General features: G+C 34.6%; 1 protein-coding gene across 4 annotated transcripts in view; it reads right to left on the reverse strand.

Annotated features, from left to right (window-relative positions):
* Positions 1-344: 344 nt before the first annotated feature.
* Positions 345-18,889, reverse strand: part of LOC128989740 (RING finger protein 207-like) — a 35,178-nt gene continuing 16,633 nt past the window's right edge. The window contains exons 7-17 of one of the 4 annotated variants that reach the window (XM_054411769.1): positions 18,640-18,788; positions 17,869-18,032; positions 16,951-17,202; positions 16,066-16,232; positions 15,150-15,235; positions 14,241-14,362; positions 13,535-13,643; positions 10,409-10,572; positions 8,853-8,982; positions 6,832-7,072; positions 345-6,179 (exon numbers count right to left, since the gene is read on the reverse strand). In XM_054411769.1, coding sequence (XP_054267744.1) covers positions 5,819-6,179; positions 6,832-7,072; positions 8,853-8,982; positions 10,409-10,572; positions 13,535-13,643; positions 14,241-14,362; positions 15,150-15,235; positions 16,066-16,232; positions 16,951-17,202; positions 17,869-18,032; positions 18,640-18,788 — 1,945 coding nt within the window. In that variant the 3' untranslated portion in view covers positions 345-5,818. Of the gene's footprint in view, positions 6,180-6,766; positions 7,073-8,852; positions 8,983-10,408; positions 10,573-13,534; positions 13,644-14,240; positions 14,363-15,149; positions 15,248-16,065; positions 16,233-16,950; positions 17,203-17,868; positions 18,033-18,639; positions 18,789-18,889 lie in introns of those variants that run through there. The other 3 variants (XM_054411768.1, XM_054411767.1, XM_054411770.1) reach the window with 3 other exon arrangements.

An 18,889-nucleotide genomic window follows, 5' to 3' on the forward strand; every position in this document is an offset into this window, starting at 1 on the left:
CGACTAATACTGGTGGGGAGAGGGGGCGCCACGACCACGTTTGCTCCGGGCGCCGCCATCCCTAGGGACGGCCCTGAGTACAGTTATCGCTAAAATGTTGTAAAACCCCTTGAAAGTTTCTCACTCATAGCAACAATGAAAATCAACAATAAATGATAAACATTATATTAAAATGGCAAAAATAAACACAAACACACAACCACCAAGGGTCATGTCATTCGCCTATTGGGCCTGATGATGATTGGAGTGTCTGATCAAAATCGATCACCACCTACCATCTTTTTTGTATATTTACCGTCTTGTGAGTAACAGTATAAGCGTAAGTATATGTTTAAAGTGTTTCTTTTATTTACTTCCCGTATTGACTGGCTCAGATAATGGAGACTCGGATAACCGGGAGTTTACCGTATAAAAATTACTATTGTAACAAAACATTATGGACGCATTGTTTGGTAATTAATCGTATTACAGAACCACCTGGTAGCTATTCTATTCACCTTATTTTAAGAACTCATTATACGTTTATGTTCCAACCGAATTATCAAAATATGATTGTTAGTACATATAATGAGTGTATTGTAAGTGTCTTTTTTTAGTTTGAGAACTTGCTAGGCTACTTCACATAAAAAAAAATCTTTACAGTAGATTCTTGATTGACAAGGATCGGATAATTTGGGCAGTGAAAAATCACCCAGCAGTTGAGAAATTTAACAGATTATAAAAACAAAAAATTTGACTTTGCTGTAGGTAGTCGGTTGAGGCACACTAAATTTTAATTGTTGTAAAATATATAATTTGGTTTGTAATCCTTTGCACAAAGCTATGCATAAGGGCACAACATATAACACATATTATTTTATGTATCCAAAACTGAGAAAACACAAAAACATTGAAAAAATCACTCAGAGATTGGGGAATTTCAATTGTTTTCTAATAACGCATATTTATTTACTCTTTCATCCATTACCCTCGATAATCAAGAATCTACTGTGCATTGCAAGGATTAATGCCACATTGAAACCAATGTATGGATTAAAACCAATTAATTAATTATGATCCTAATATTTTAATACAGTCAACCCATTTTTTAAGAGCTTAAAAACACATTGAATAGCAGGATTAACTTTTCAACTGAACACAAAAAATGTTTTATTGTTTGCAAAAATCTGCTATTTTCTAATGCTAAAATGTGGGGTACAAAACAGGTTACATTAAGAATAGCAAAATTAAGGCAGTATGTTTAAGTAGTAAAAAAAAACAGACAAAAGTGAAGGCTCAATCAGACAACGCTAGTTTTAGTGCTAATTTACTATCGGCGAGTAAAACTAGCGAATACTAGTAGCTACACCAAATATTAGTAGCTAGCAAGTTAGCACTGATAGTATATTTAATTGCTAGTGACTTTGAACATGTTTAATCATTTTAGCGCTTTATTTAGTGCTAGTTGTCATGTGAATCCAAGAAAATGGTACAAGTTGCAAGTTGATCCAGTACCAGCACCATCATACCAGTAATATCATTGACCTTTACATTGACCACACCCCCAGTGAATGATTGTTTAAAAAAATCCTATGTCACAAACAATCCTTAAAGTAACTTTGAATCCTGATTAGAAATCTATCCTGTCACTGGTTCAAAAAGAAGGTGTCATCCTTTTGTAACATAAACAAAATGAGGTGTTCCAACCTGTTCATCTTGAAGCTCCCCACCATAGCGTCTCACACAAACGTGATTGGTTGTAATTTGTCATGGTTCTTTGACTGATTATTGATAGAAACTGCAATATATTACATGTAATTTACAGAAAACATGTTAAGTTATGATACTGTGCTAACAATTCTAACATAATTATATAAAGAGTCATTCAATGGATTACAACTTTGAGTATAACCACTGAATCAACGTTCAAGTTGTCTAGATTTTGATCAATTTTCTTTCAAAGTTTAGTTTTGACACAATGTTTTCTGATACATTATGTGGATACAAAAATTAAGTCCTTTTCTTGCTGGGAAACACAAAATCTTATCAGAAATTATATGCATGCTTTTGACCTCACAAAATAAAGTTTTGGGGATTTTTATTTTATTTTTTTTTATTTTTAAGACAACATTCATAAATTGTGCCTAACTGTTGGCGTTATAATTCTAGAAAATAAGCTATTGTTTTAATTAAACACTTGTATTTTGGTGTAAATAGATTAAATTTAAGATAAATAACATAACAATAAACGGACGTAATAGTAAACACAAAATGCCGCTACATAAACTATCACCACTAAAAGTAACTTATTTAACATTTGTTTTTTTGTCTCTTCTTTACAATCTGACTGCGGTTAAACTTTCGACTGAAGTATCAGCTTTTAAATCTATAAATTAATACACAAGTTATAATTAACATTTAAACCGTTGTAAAAAAAGTTGGTCAGTATCACTGTAGAAAGCCAACTCCAGAAATAAATCAAAAGCTAGGGGAACGAAACCCTTATGGATGTTACCTTTTTAGTTACCATTTGTCACTCTGCTAGATTAAAGCTCAATCGTAAAAATCTGTCAAGTACGACGGCTAGAAATGGGATGTAACTGAGAAAACCGTTATTGTATTAAGTACATAGATGGCTACGTGTAGTGTGATGAGCGAAGATTATCTAGAAATAGTTTTTTTAACCGCAGAATATGTTGCAGTCGCAGTACATCTTTATTCGTTCTTACAGACTATACAGGCTGTCCCGGAACTCTACCGATATTTCAGGGCATTGTTGCTGAGTAAGAAACGTATCTAAATATCATATAAATTGTCCGGAAGTCCTTGGTTACTCACACAGCCGCCATTTTTCTTTTTTCACTTATTAATTTTTTCTATAGAATGGTTAAACATACGAAATCGAAACTTTACACAAACATTTATGACAACTAGACAAAGCTACCAAAAAATTATGACAATTTTTCTAAAACATAAAACAAAATGTCAGTAATTTAAAATTTTGTTTCTTAAATTACTCAAAAACCGTTGATTTTACAAAATGTTTACAAGAATATCTTTTTTAAGGCAATTTTATTACATATCGATTAACACCTCATTTTTTTAGATTAGACGAATATTAACTGAGATATGGCAGCTTTAGCGATACGTGACCGCTTCCAGCATGCGCTGCAACTAACCTCCAGTGGTCACGTATCACTTAAGCTGCCATATCTCAGTTAATATTAGGCTAATAGGCTTAGCAAGCATTAATAGCTGATATTAGCGACTCATAAATCAGCGTCGTCTGATCGAGCCTTAACTGATCGTTTAATAGCATGTTAGAAATTAAAAAATATCTTAAAGCACTAAACTGACAAAAAAGGAATGTCACTAACCAACCCTAAACAAAAGTGTGCAATGTCTGCTGTTAACTATATTCATCAATCCTTATTAATTAAATACAATTAACATAAAATGTTTAGTAAAATTACGAGACTTATCTTAAATGTAACTCCTACTCACCGTAAAATTGACAATGGTTAATACTAACTAAAATTATCAGATTGAGATCATCTAATTGAGCGGATTAAAGGTTTTATTAGGCAGTTTTACAGCTTCAACAACGAGTGCGTAGAGGGCAAAACTAGGAGACATCAGAAATTTGAGACGTTGCATAGTTTTTACTAGGTTAGAATAAATAAATATTGTAAAATATAACACAATATAAGAACTGGTATTTAACCATTATGTTAAATGAAAGTAGGTTGTAAATCAATTTGTAAAGAGGAATTGATCTAAGATTCTATTTTGGATTTAGCACTTTACCCACCAATATCAATAAGAGATGGGGACGCCACCTTTGACTATTCATACAACTATTGTGGACATTCCATCCCAATGTAAAAGTTGTTGCCTGTTTTTTTCAAAACCATCAACAGATTGATACACAAACCTGTTTAACAAGTCAAACTAATGGAATGTCTTATTGTGAGCTATAGCAACTGTTATGACCTATCAAAGTAGTCGGTAAAAAAAAGGAACTAAATATAATTTTAGCACACACAACTATGTTATTTTTAGGGAAAAATGTAGACCTTATGGATCAGGTGAAGACAATTTTATTATTAGTTCCGTCCGGTAGGGGTCGTTTTTTGTTTACAATTAGTTTCTAGTTTTTTCGGTCATTAAAAAAATTGTTTTACCAAAAAACGATCTAGCCATAAACAATAACATGTCCCCTAGTTATATAACCAAACAGTATAGCTCAAATCATGAAATTAACCCTAAATAGAAACAAAATTGCATTAAGACTTGCGCCCAGTGTCACCAACATAAACTAGACACAAAAAACGAGCATCAAATTTTACAATGGGACTATTAAATTAATAAAATAAAAATATAAAACAGTAATGAGATTTCATACGTCAAAACCACCAGCCAATACCATTGTTAATGTTAACATTAGCACGACTCAGCTCATAGAAATTCATTAACACTTTTTTTTCAAAATGAATTAACTATTAAATACACTTTTTTGTATGGGTTATGTCGAACACAAAAGGTATACATTGTTTCCAGATACAAAGTTTTGCACCTATAAAACCTGTATGTTAATTTGTACATGACTATGAACAATATTTGCAAAAAAAACCTTGTGATTTTATATTTTAACACTGTGGTAATGAACTGTCACAAGCCTTAGATTGTCATTTACATAATAAGCCTAGTTTTGCCCTAGAAGAGTGATACATAACATGAGGTTTTAAATATGATTTTTAATCATTCAAAATCTTTCATGATGATCCTAGGTAAATTGAACTAAAACTGTTTTTTATTGCCATCATTGGAACTGGAAACATGTTAGTAGTAAGTCAGACAAACTTTGGGGACACAAAAATATTTGGGGATACACACTCGTCACAAACTACCAAGCTATATCCACGAACTCCCAAAGAAAAAAAAACACTCGTAAACATAAATATGACACTATATAAATGTGATTTCTCCATTAATTAAGTTTTTCGATTATAAAATATTATTTTAAAGCAACGATTATAAAATAACTTCTAAAATACTTGTACAAGACATTTTTGGAAGCAAGACAATTTTTATGGTAATTTACATACCTAATAATTTACATTACCTAGGTCATCATAAAGATAAATTGTTCGAAAAAGGTAACTTTCCTAATATAGGAATTAAAAATTGTTATTTATTTTCATCAAGCCTGAAGGCAAAAAAATCACTTAGCAAAAAATTGAAATAGAGAGAAACATAATACATTTTAACAGTACTTTGATTTCTATACTGTCGATTCATTGACATACTAACTATATCTTAAACCCAATTGTTAGCAACAATATATATAATCTTGCCAACACGTCATCTAGTGATATCGCACATTTGTACGATTATGTATATATAAACTCGTCTCATAATATTGTATATATATATATTTAAAATCTAAAACAAGTGTATAGATATCACATTCTACGAAGCTACAATATAGATTTATTTCTTTCCAACTACCACACATTCTCAAGGTCTAACCTCGACCTTCTTAAGCAATACAAATTTACGATTCGTCAAATTAAGCTCATTGATTTAAAATACGATCTACATTATAACAACTAGTTACGTAATGTAATAGGTTAGCAGTGGTGTCTTCAAATAAATATAAATTTGGAAACCACACTCCCGGGGACGATATGGTCGTATCGATGTACACGCGTACAATTTTTAAGTGCCACAAGTTGGAAATTCGACATTCCACACTTAGCTATGGTTAATACGCAAAACTCAATGATCAAGTACATCATCAATCGAACACAGAGTGTGATCCTACTTATACCTGTTGTTACTCCGTGACTTGCCGCCCGGAGATGGACGTGGGTGTCGAGGGTGCTGGAGATTTAGGCTTTCGCAGGGTACGTGTCTCCTGTACAGCCGCCACCAGAGTGCGAACAGCCTCCTCATGACCCTCGAAGCTGTCTGCTTTTTTCAAGCCAGCCAAGTCAAACCCACCTCTGAAAGAGTCTGGGTCTCGACAGAACTTAGACCCGCCATGGTCCCTGTCCCGATCCCTATCTTGCCGTTTCTTCGGTGGGAATGTCTCCCACGACCGTTGCTTCTGCATCAGCCTGGCTTTGCTCTTGCCCGATCCTATCACCACGACCAGCGTCTTGCGGCGATCCATCAGGTCCATTGACGACCTCCGCCTGCATCAGACACCACAGTTAGATCTCAGCTACAACTCTTGATTTCAACAAAGAAATCTTCTTGAATGATGTAATACTTTCAAAGTTTAATTTAAGATGAAAAACTCCATTAAGTGAGGATTGAGGCAAACATTTTCATAAAAAGTTAGCATTTCCTTGTTATAAAAACTACTGAATTATTAGACCTACCAACATTTTAAAAGTCTAAAAACAACAATGCAATTTTCCATTTGAAAAAGATTATAAAATTTTATTAATAAACATGTATTGTTAAAATTTTATATTAATATGACTTGAAAGTTAAACTAAAATATCTTCTTAAAAAAAAAATGGCAGCTTAAATTTAAAACAATCATAAACTGCTCAAAACTGGCCTCAGAGGAATCAATGTACTTTTAATAAATTGTCTTAATTAAAAAAAACAGCTGATCTTAGTCATTCACTCATTCAACTCAAAATTATATCCTTACAAAAAACATCCCGTTGTCGGCATTTCAGTTAACCAGTCAATTTATTACTCACAAACTATTTACAGAAATAATAATGTTAGATGATGCTTTCCATGCTAATACATATAATATTCAATTTGCTTGTAAACTAGACTAATCAAAGAAAATAAACTCAATTAAATCGATAACCTGCAGATACGCACCCTGAGCTGGGAGTGTCCGGGTAGAAGACAGAGTCCTCGGTATCAGAGTGAGGGTAAGAGGACGACGCGTGTGTGTGCGAGTGGCTGTGTGAGTGTGTGTGGGAGTGTGGAGTGGTGGTGTGAGAGGGACGGGAGGGGGAGGGGGGCTGAGGGTGGACCATAGCCTGAGTCACTGTCTCACCCCCACCTCTGCTGGTGGCGTCCGCTATACGCTGATACTGGCCTTCCTCCTCTTCACCTTCTAAAACATCAATCATGTCAAATATCCATCCTGGACTTTTTTATGACAATAGAGACTTTCTTACCTCCGTCCGTAGTCCCAATTGTGATAAAATAGATTAATTTTAAAAAAAATTAGAGGCCTATTTAATTTTATAACGATGTCTGAAATAGTTTTTTAGATATAAATTTGAAATGTAAATAACAACTGGCATATATAAATATAATTGCTAACCCAGCATTTAACAACAAAAATTTCATTCTTCATTTTCGTTTTATTATTTCTTTTTACCCCAGAAACCTTCAGGTTTGAATTGAAAAAAAAATCATCAGGACTGGTTGGAAAAATTAAATTTTATTGCAGATATCATTACAATCACTTAATACTCTTCAAAATACATTCCTCCTTGATAGACATAGTTTGGCGTGTCTGCCACACTTCAAAAGCCCGCTGGAAGTCAGTTTCCAGCATGCTACTGAGAGCCGCTGTCGTCGCTGCTTAAATCGCCTCGATGGAGTAAAAAACAATCAGCATGCTTTTGATTTTGGATTTCAATCAGACGTGGGGACTCATCCGTGTGCCACTCTGAACTTGTTTCCGGGTCATACTGGAACACCCATGTTTCATCGCAGGCAATAATGTTGTCCAGAAAATTTGGGTCTTCCTGCCTGTACGCAGTCCTAGATTTCTTGCAAAATTTCCACAAGGGACAGTTTTGTTCCTCGGTCAGGACTTAGGGCACCAGCTTTGCACAGACTTTTCCCATAGCCTCAACAATAGCCTGTTACAATGATGTAGATAGTTCTCACTGAAAGGCCAGTCTTCTCACTAATGTGGGCGATGGTTGAACACCTGTCAGAGTCCAAAACGTCTTTCACTTTGGCAACCTGAGCCTCGGTTTAAGCAGCAGTCGGGCGTCCGACGCAGTGCTCGTCTTTGACAAGTTCCCGGTCTTCCTTAAACATTTTGTGCCACTCAAAAACTTTTGTGCGACTTAAGGCATCATCTCCATAAGCCTGTTTAATGAGTGCAAGGGTCTCCGATACAGATTTTTCAAACTTGAAGCAAAACTTCACAGTGTAGGGTTGCTCAACGGTAAGCTCAATGTTGGCGCGATGAAAAAACACTCCGCACAATAATTAACCGCCTGTCTCAACGAATGCCCACAGGTGACTGAATTAAAGTTATCCCGAATGGTAGGGGATCCCTCTATCGAGCCCAAACGGTCGGACCCCCTTCCACCGCTCTGTTGAGGCCACAGTGAACCAGTCCCAATTCTTATTGAATGGAGGGTGTATTTCTATATTTTAAACTTACTTACGGTACACTGCATAACCAAGAACCAAGGAAAGATTGTAGGTTATAAATTAAACACCTTCAATTTTATTTAAATGGAAAGTACTAAATTAAAATGCTGAAAAATATTCCGGTATTTGTGAAAATGGGTATTCTCCTGCAGTTATTTTACATTGGCATCCAACTTAAAACTTAATGCCAAGATCCAAACTTTGGTAAGACATATCATGCTAAAATTCCAAATGGTATAATGAATTGAAAAATGCCTTTCTACAGCAAAAAACTATCATTACAGTTGGTGGCAATATTTTACATTATGTACAAAACGGAAATATCTAAATATCTCAGTATGGAAAGGGGAACTTAGCTTACGCAATATACATGCAATTTTATATTTTGCTTATTTACAACTTATGCCAAATTGTTCTTATAACGAGCAAGTGCATTGTGTTGATGGGTTCTACTGTCCAAACTTGTACAGCTAAAATCAAGGATAGACTGATACCTTGGTAGAGAAGTGTTCTGCTTGGAGCTCGACTGCTTTGTTTCAACTTTTGTTTTAAGTGGTTTTCCAGATGTTCGCGTATGTTGTTTAAAGCAGCAGTGTGGTCTGTTTTTGAGGCCATGTTTAATACCTGTAATGATAAATACATTATCAATCGTCAATCAAATATCAACTTTTTGAGATGGGGACGCCACCTAGGTGTGTATTTTAACCCAAATGAGTGAAGGATGAGTGTAGAATGTTGTGAGATGATCTGTGTAGCTTTGTTACTGACTAAGGTCAGCTGGTTCATCAGTCAGGATCATTTATTTAAAGATAGTATGATAAATATTATATCACCCCAACAAAAAAAATCAAGTAATAATTGGAATTAAAAATATTATGCAATACAGCTATCATTCTGTACAGACTTTATGAGAGTTAATGTAGTAAGGAAATAAAGAAAAGAAATATTCTTGCAAATGATGTCTTTTATCTTTACTATACCTGGGAATATATCTTTTTAGATTTGCTATTGCATTCTTAAAATTTCAAACATGTTTAAACATACTCCAACACATATTATTAAACATATTGTTAGAGTTTTGGTTCCAAACTCAGTGACAACAATTTTGATACACGTGTTTGATAATCAATGAACTTCAAGATACTATTAAATCATAGCAATTTTGTGATGTTTGACGTGCAAAATGAAATTTTTTCTGCGGAGCTCACAAATTAAATTGAGAATGTGCAGAAACAAAGTATCATGTTGTACGACTATCGACTATACGTATCAATGTAAGGTAAACAGTAATATCTTTGACTATTGATATAATTGGACATTCCATACCCATGATAAAGTTGTTGCTAGTTACAGAGGTGTTTACCTGCTTTGTGGTAATGCTATGAATTGCTTACAGCACTAGTTTCGGAACCAATTTAGTGCAATCTTTAAGCTGTACTAGAAACACTATTGGAGTCATCCTCTTCCGATGATTTACAATTTAAAAATTTACAAAACTTAAAAACAGTACATAGTTGTAGTCAAACACAAACAACACGAAATCATAACGTGTGAATGATTTAAAATTTAATGAACCTGCTGATTTAGTAGGATGCAAGCCCTGTACAAGTTGAGTTTTGACTTAAACTATTAACTTTTTCGTGTTTTGTGAATTTGTTAAATGGACGTCAAAACTAGTTGTCGTAGGCAATTTATAGGACTACAATAAAGCAGGTATTTACACCATTTAAATATTTATAGGTAAATTGATGTTGAATCAAGTCAAAGATAGAGTGCGGCTGATGTAAATTACTGCTTTGTGTAGAATACACCAACTTTTTAACCAAGTCAAAAAGGAAGACTTATTTTAACTTCAAGCTATAGCATACTTTATATGTCACATAACTATCCCAGTAACAAAATTCAACAAATAAAATAGAATTTTAGACAGTAGTGCCCTCCGTGAACGGCTCTTTGGACTATAAAAAAAATAGGCTACAGCTGGTCCATATAGACGGGATGTCTACTTCAGTATCCAATAGTCAATGGTAACATTGAGCTGTGTGTGTACCTGAGAAGAGTCTCCGCGCGAGGGAGGGGGAGGAGGAATGCCTCCAACCTCGTTGCACCCCGAGTCTCGAGAACCGAGGACTTTCCCGCTGATGGTGTGATACAGAGAAGATACCTTACCCCCTCCCGGCCCCACGCTGCTCACTCGGTATGCCTCGCTTTTTCCTGTAAACAAGTACAATATTATTGATAGTTTCCAATATTTTACTAGTTAATTTTTCAAATCCTAAAACATATCCCCCGCCCTAATTTCCTGACATTTCTCTTGAGACCCCCCTCCGCAAAAATAGAGACCTGGCTAGTAAGCTGGAGTAATGGGGAGTTGTATAGTGATACAGTAGTTCATTATTTTAATCATCTCTAGAGCAAATCTCTTTTTGTTTTGCTATACCTTAAGTGCTAAATACATGCCAAGCTAAAAGAGTACCAACATAAAATGAAAATATAACGATATACTTTCAGTGAGACCGTCTTAGGAAATTAAATGTGTATGCATAGTAGAACACTGTGGAATTTTCATCCGTATTGATAAGATAAAGACAATTTTGAGGTATCATATACACATATATACATTAGTTAAGATGATTATGTCCATATAGAACAATATATTAAGAAAACTATTGTTTCTTTTTCCTAGTATTGTAATGAAATAGTGAAGCATACACTCTAAAATTTACCTTGTCATACTCACAGGTATGTCACTCTAGTATTTGGTAATTCAGAAGTAAATACTACAAGGAGACCCGTGGGCAAATTGCGCATTGTAACAACATTGTAGGCCCGGGACCGATTTATTTTTTCATTCGGATGTCCCCAGAGGCCAAAAACACTATTCGTTCAAATTTTTATATATGTATATAGATATATATATATATATATATATTAATAAATGAAATAAATAATTAAACATTTAGTACCCTTTTTTAAGTTATTAATTTATTGATATATATATATATATATATATATATATATAGATATATATATATATATGAAAAATAGAAAAATAGGGCTACTATATATAAATAAAGATTAAACATTAATAAACTTAGTACCCAAGTAAAATTATTTATTAAAATATTTACTAATATTTTAATAAATAATTTTACTTGGGTACTAAGTTTATTAATGTTTAATCTTTATTTATATATATATATATACGTCCGTAAACGCGATAACTTGAGTAATTTTTGTCTGATTTTGATGAAATTTGGTTTAAAGGTGTAAGGCGGGATAAACTTGAATGAGTTCGCGAACCAGCATGATCGGACGATGGGAACGGGGTATTACGGGGGGTTTTATGGGGTAAATAATGGTTTTTCTCATTTTTGACCCTCAAAACACAAAATTTCCCAATTTCTCTCAAGACCTTTTAAAAGAGCTTAAAAAAACAAATAATTTAGTATATCAAAGTGTTTTTGTACGGTTATTGGTAATGGAGAAAATTAAAAAAATAATAAATTTAGAATTCCCATGTTATTCTTATGGAGAATATTGTAAAATGTTGTAGTTTGCTTGTTTATTGACATATTTTGATAAATCTTGGCAAATATATTTATTTTATACTAAGCTATTAATATTTTACAAAAAAACACACTTTATTAGTTTCCTTGTAGCAGCAAACCTAGGTACTCGTTAAACCTAATGTTATTTTAATAGATTTGAAAATCAATTCAGACAAATGGAAATTCGCTTAGTCGGCAGGTTTGCTGCGGCGGAGGTATTTACAACTTGCAGTTAAATATTGAACTGAAGGATTAGCTGTTGACATTTAAATTTACATTCAAACCGTTATAAAGTGGTCAGCCTCACTGAATCTTTGAAAACATTTTTTTTTAAGAGGTTGGCGGCCTCATCTTTTAACCTTGCATTTGCCCGTTCACATAGACTAACTGCCCGAGCGTGGAACGTATCCAGCAAAGCAAAGGGTGAGCCGGTACAGTACAAAGGTGAACTGTACTGATAAATATTATTGGCAGTGACCAGGATCCGAACCCACGACATCGCTGCCTTGGGACCGAAGTCCATGACGCTACCGACTGAGCCACCTACTCATTTGAAAACAAACTATGGAAATAAATCAAAGGACCTTTTTTGTTAATTCACTACCACTATATTTTAGAGCAATAGATTATTAGCAATAGAAGTGGTCATGAATTAAACTTTGGTTAGGTCGGTTAGTTTAGGTTAAGTTAGGTTAGTATAGAGTTAGGAAACCCTAACCTAACTACATTCCACTAGTGGAAGTGAATTAATGGAAGAGGTCCAAATCAAACACTAGGAGGGCAAAGTCCTAAAGTAAATTAATTTTTAGTTACCATTTTATCCTTCCGCTAGATTATCAGATTTAAAATTACACCTCAATCTTAAAAGTAGGTTAAGCAGGATGGCTCATAAAGTGGTGTTATAGAGAAAAAAATACATATTTTATCAATATTTATAAAAGAGGAAGTTTGTATGTTTGAACGTTAAGAGCTCGGACACCGTTGGACCGATTGCCACAAAACTTGGTACATACGTGTAGAATTTCATGGAATAGGTTTATACACCATCAATTTCGTGATCTGTCTAATCGGCCCTGCCCCAGTGGCTCTGGAGTTTCCCAGCGAATGAACTCCAACCTAGAGGCGAGTTAGCGTAGCAAACGAGCTAAACCTGAAGGCAAGTGAGCGCAGCGAACAAGCTCCAACCTAAAGGTGAGTAAGCGTAGCAAACGAACTTCAACCAGGGCGTGATTGAGCGATGCGAACGAGCTCATCTTGAAAATGAACGAGCATTTGACATAAAACCACATTAGGACTGAACGACGTCTGTCGGGCCAGCTAGTTAAGTATATAAATTAATGTATTACTAAATAATATTAACCAGTTTCGGTTACATTTGTTTTTTCTTCATAAAAGTAGGAAAAATTAAGATACACAGGTTTGCGTTTTGATAAAGCCACATGGAGCTATTAAACATGTTTTTCATTCATGAATATTATATGCTCAACAAGACTTGAATATTTTACTCCCTGGAGGTAAAGTTTGGACAATACTCTGTGTATTTCAGTTTTACTCTGTTGGCAGTGATTTGAAGTAAGGTGTAAGCGGATTTTGGGGAAATACAACTTCTATGAAAATAGTATTACCATGAATGCTTTCTTTAGTTCTCCCTTCAGATTTGCTTCGCTCACGTTGTAAGGGAGTTCTTATTTCTTCTTGGACTGGAGACTTTTTCCTATCTTCTTTGGTGCGCACCTGAAACATTTGAAATAAAATACTTACAGTTTGACCTTGCTTCAAAAAATATAGCATACCTTTGTTTTAACTCTATTCACCAGAATACTATTTATATCCATTTTCTTTTTTCAATTGTTTGGCAAAATACCTAAGCAATTCACACATTGAAAAATTAAAGTGTTGTGTTATTTCTGCAGGAATTGGTATACATTTTTTTGTTCTGTTCCATTATGTCCGAAAATTGTGTTTTTTTCTGTAGAATTTGTATTGTTGCACTGTATCTTTGTGATTGCAGTTTTATTTCTGTGTGTATTGTATTTAGTATTGTGACCATGTGATTAGTGTTTTGTTTCTTCAAACATTGTATTGTGTGTAAAAGAAAAACTATTCATTTGGTTGCTAAATAAAACTGATGATTGTTACAATATTAACTTTAAAATAAAACTATTGTTACTGCATTACAATACCATGTAATTCTTTTAGAGATTTTTTCAAATTTATGTAAGTGGTCTGTTGCTTGTATTTGTCGGTTTGCTGTTTTATCTCACATATAATATTGTATCACCATATTGAGTACATGTGATTGTTGCCCAGTCTCTGTGTGGTACCACTTGCCTTCTCTATAAGCTGGCTGATGACATTCCGAGGTCGCCCCTCCATGCCTCTGTAGTCCAGCAGACTGCCCGGAGCATGAACCCGCATATCTCTCACAGGCACCTCCATCTTGCTTCCTTCCCCTGCGAACAAATCTAATGACAAAATATATTTTTCACTTTCACTCTGCCAAACTATCAGGCATCAAAATAACACATATATCCATACAGGGTGTGCAGTTGATGGTCAAAAGTTTGACGCTGAAATGTTTGTCAAGGATTTGTTTGTGGGTCGGTTAGCTCAACTCACAAACAAGGTACTCAAACCTACTTATTAACTAACTGCTATAACAATTGTGGTACATGCATGGACACAAGTTCCATCATTTACAATTATCGTTATACTTTTCCAACAACATATGATGGACCAAGATTTTAAAAATATGTTTAGATCGTTCCCTTACAAAAGTGTAAAGTTAAGATTTCCTCAAGCATTGATAAAATGTAAAAAAAAAATTAAAAATAGCCTGAGTAAAGTTTTTGTTGGTAGTTTTAATTGTCAATTAAATTAAAAATTATTTTTTTTTAAGAGGTTGGCGGCCTCTTTTAACTTGCATTTGCCCATCCACATGGGTCACAGAACCTGTACATAGACTGTATCCAGCAAAGAAATGGGTTAGCCTGCACAGTACAAGGGTGAACTATACTGATGAAAAGTAGTGGCTGGTACCAAGATCCAAACCCACGACATGGGTGACTTTGGCCTGAAGTCTGTGGCGCTACCGACTGAGCCACTGACTCACCAATTATTTTGCTCCTTAACAGTTTAGATAATGGATAGATGGCACACCTCTTCTGGATAAGATCTCTGACTATGAAACAACTATAAATTTATAATGGAAAACAAGATGAATTAAGTAGATTATTTTACCTTTCAAAAACATCATCTCTTCAGCAGAAGGGGACACCACTTGGGGAGGATCCCTGAAGTCTTGTGATTTGAGCAAGGTTTCCATCCTAAAAGTGTACCTATGAAAGGTTAATGTTTCAAATAATATATTGAAACAAAATTTTTAAAACCCTAACCAATCTTAGAAAATCAACTCTATACATAAATTAAATTAAATTTTTTCAATAAAGGCCCTACTCATTTTAAAATCTCTAACCAATGAATTGTAAATGTAAAGTACCTACAATAACCCTTATATAAACATATTGTTTTTACAAACAAACAGAACACAACAATATATCTTACATTTTTATTTCAAATTGTATTTGATTCAAAAATAAAAGATTATACAAAATAGAACAAGTAAAATAAAAATCAACTTAATTACAAATGTTTGAAAGTAAATATGATATGAATGAGTAATTAAATTACCAATTAATTAATTATCACACAACCATGCACACCGGATTACGCCATCTCTTCGCTTGTTTTATAACTCTGCAACATAACAAAAACAAAACAAAAGAATAAATATAAAACCATAAGAAGAGCAAGAGAAATAATAACATAAAAAATTAACAATTGTGTAAAATAAACATAAATTGCAAATTAATTACTTCAGAAATAAAAATGCAAAACTGGATGGTTTAAAATTGCTGCCAGATCAATGATAAATTTTATTTAAGTGATAATGCTGCAACCCAAAAGCCTGAAGTAATTTGAAAAACTAGAGCCTAGCGTCCTAAGATGGGAAAAACAACAACAAAAATTTAGTTATTGGAAAAACTATAAGGATTGATGAAGGTGCAGGTAACATAACCTATTTATTCTGAATAGATTTTCAATCCAAGAGGCAAATAAGTCAAATAACATTGGTCCGGATTATTCTTCAACTCACTGTGGATCTGCTGCCTGCTGCATGATGGAGATCCGGTCTATTAGTGCCTGTAGGTTGGCCATGTCATCCAGGTTAGTCTGAGACAGAGACTTGACGTAAGGCTCTAGCTGTTGAGCCATGTGTGCCAGCTGCTTGACCTCCGTACGCAAGTTGACAATGTCCGTCATCTGGAACAACACAATGATCAGCGAGTCAAAGGAATAGCATTCAGGTTTTAATAGAGTGGTTTGGTGGAAATGAGGTGGATGATGCACAAATCTGGCAAGACTCAGGGGTCTGTCATGACACAATGTTTTTTGTGATAGGCTTGCTTGTGTTACAGCAGATAGCCTACTCATCATTTATTGGTATTGGACACATGACTCAGCTGGTGATTCGTTTGATCAGGCTCCCTAAGTGAAGGTTTCAATTGTTTTCTTGTTCTTTCTTAAACTGACTGACAGACGATTGTAAATGGGGAATGAACGGACTCACTTAACCAGAGCCAATGAAACCAGGCTTAAACATAAAAGCAGACAAAAAATTATTATGTGAAATGTGTTTTTCTACATTTTTATATTATAATTTTGTTCTACTAGTTATTTATAGTGAATCATCATTTTGAGGTTATCTTTATTACGTCTTGTTCTTGAAATCTTGTTTTCTCCAGTTTTTTTTTTTCACTACTTATGTACTTGTATTAGTTGTTTTATATGTCACAAAGACATTCTGTAAAAATAGTGTACCTATCCATAAAAAATAAAAAAAGAAATAAAAACTAAATAAAAATAAATCCATATACTAACCTGATCAATTCAAGTACAAACTGAAGCAACTGATTGAACGGGTTGAGACAGTGGCTGAGATTGACTAATTTGGATCAATAATGTGATCGATGGTACACACCTGAGTGCGGAAGATGTCCTGCTCCACGTGTATCCTATACAGTTGTTCCTGCCACAGAGTATCAAACACAGACCTGAGACGGTCAAGCTCCACGTGGTAGCGCTGTAGAGTGTCGTCAAGCCGCTCACAGTCGCGTGCAATGCTCGAGTGACGCTTGGCGAGCGGTGGCGTAGCGGCGCGACGCAACACTGTCACGTCTCTCTGCAGATCCATCAGGCGTTCTCGCACATTGTTCAACTTCATGCCCAGCTCCTGTGAAATACAAAAGAATAAAAACATTTACAACATTTACCAACTGAGTTGTTCTCATAATACACCATTTTGTAAAGAATAAATGCAATAACAAAATACCTCAGTACAGGAATCAAATTGTTCACTATTATTCTATTTAACAATTATCTGATTATATATTTGAGAAATTATCATCAAGATTATTTCAACAAATGTAATTTTGTTTTTTTACCAGTACTGTAGAACTCTAATTATGCAAACCCTAATCAACCAAATTGCCAATCATCCGCTTACAGAAAGAATTGAAAAAACATAAAACCACAAATAATGTGAATCCTTATTAATAGAGGCAGAAACTGTGATCCCAGCAAAATAAAAACCAGATTTCTCACTGCAGTTTGCCCAAATGACCGCTGGAAGAACTGCCTAATACTCAATTACTTGAATAAATGTAGACATATTTTACTCATGGGATGAAACTCTTGTTATTTGAATAGGAAATAATCTAATGACTTTAAGGGAATATTTTAGTAGAATTAGCCAGGTAAATGTAAATTCGCTAAGTCTGCAGTTTTGCTGTGGCGGGGGTATTTTTATTCTTTGTTGAAGCAACCAGGTGGTGACAACCGAGTTGCCAAGTATAACTGTAGTCTTATATCGGAATCGAGAAGATATTATCAAACTGACCTTCATCTGAGTGTCGAAGCTGCGACAGTGGTTGGAAAATGGACCTTCCCCCTCGAGTGCCTTGGCCTTGAGTGCCGAGTGTTGCTTGCGGCTGGGTGGGTGGAGGGGAGGGACTGTTCCTGAGGATGGCAAACTCGTTCCTTCACCACCTCCACTTCCTTGCCCTAAACAATGTATGCTTACTTACTCTTATACTTTGAAAGAAAATCCATTATTATTAGGAAGCTAGGACATGTGGGAACTATTCAGTAGGCTTTTACTTTTAACACAGTCATGTGGTTGGCCTACTGTATAGATTCCACTAGTCCTAATTAAGGTAATAGCCACTCAGAATCATAGAATTGGTCATGAGATAAATGTTTTCTTTTGACATGAGCTAGCCTTTACTAAAAATGTGGTTTATACTCCGTTCACAAAATTTCGACGGTTCGAGGGGGAAGTTCCCCCACTACTTTTTTTACCTAATATATATGGTGCAGCTGATTTATATTTTGGCAAACCTCAGCTGTTGAGCTATTATTTTAAAAAGTAGGTTCAAGTGGAGGGGATAGATTTCTTCCCCTAAAATCACATAAATGTTGTGAATGGGGTATAGTTAAGGATATTAACAAAACTGATGTTTTTCTTTTCTAAACTAAGCGCTTTTAACATAAGTAGGACCAATGCACTACAATGAGATTGTTTTAGTAAACTTGTATTTGAGTGACACAATATTTGTAAGTCTTTTTTATGCTTTCAAATATATATTTTAGTATTGTAGTAGTTTCTGACCTGTAGAGTGGGGCTGGTTTTCAGGAGGAGGGCGAGGTGGGGGATGGGGGTGTTGATGGTGAGATGCTGCCAGTTTACCAATCCACGGCTCCAGACTGTGAGCGAACTCTGATCTGTAGTTGGTGCGGATCTGTGCGGACTGAACCGGTCTGAAACATTAACAACAATGGTATATTACTACATTTCTTTGTTTGAAGTTCATTTTTGGTAGTTGGTGAGTTTATTTATTTTACATACATCTCCAATTTTA

Source organism: Macrosteles quadrilineatus, unplaced genomic scaffold (assembly GCF_028750875.1).
Source record: "Macrosteles quadrilineatus isolate MER2022 unplaced genomic scaffold, UCM_ALF_1.0 Scaffold_3__2_contigs__length_128488019, whole genome shotgun sequence".
Taxonomy (NCBI): Eukaryota; Metazoa; Arthropoda; class Insecta; order Hemiptera; family Cicadellidae; genus Macrosteles; species Macrosteles quadrilineatus.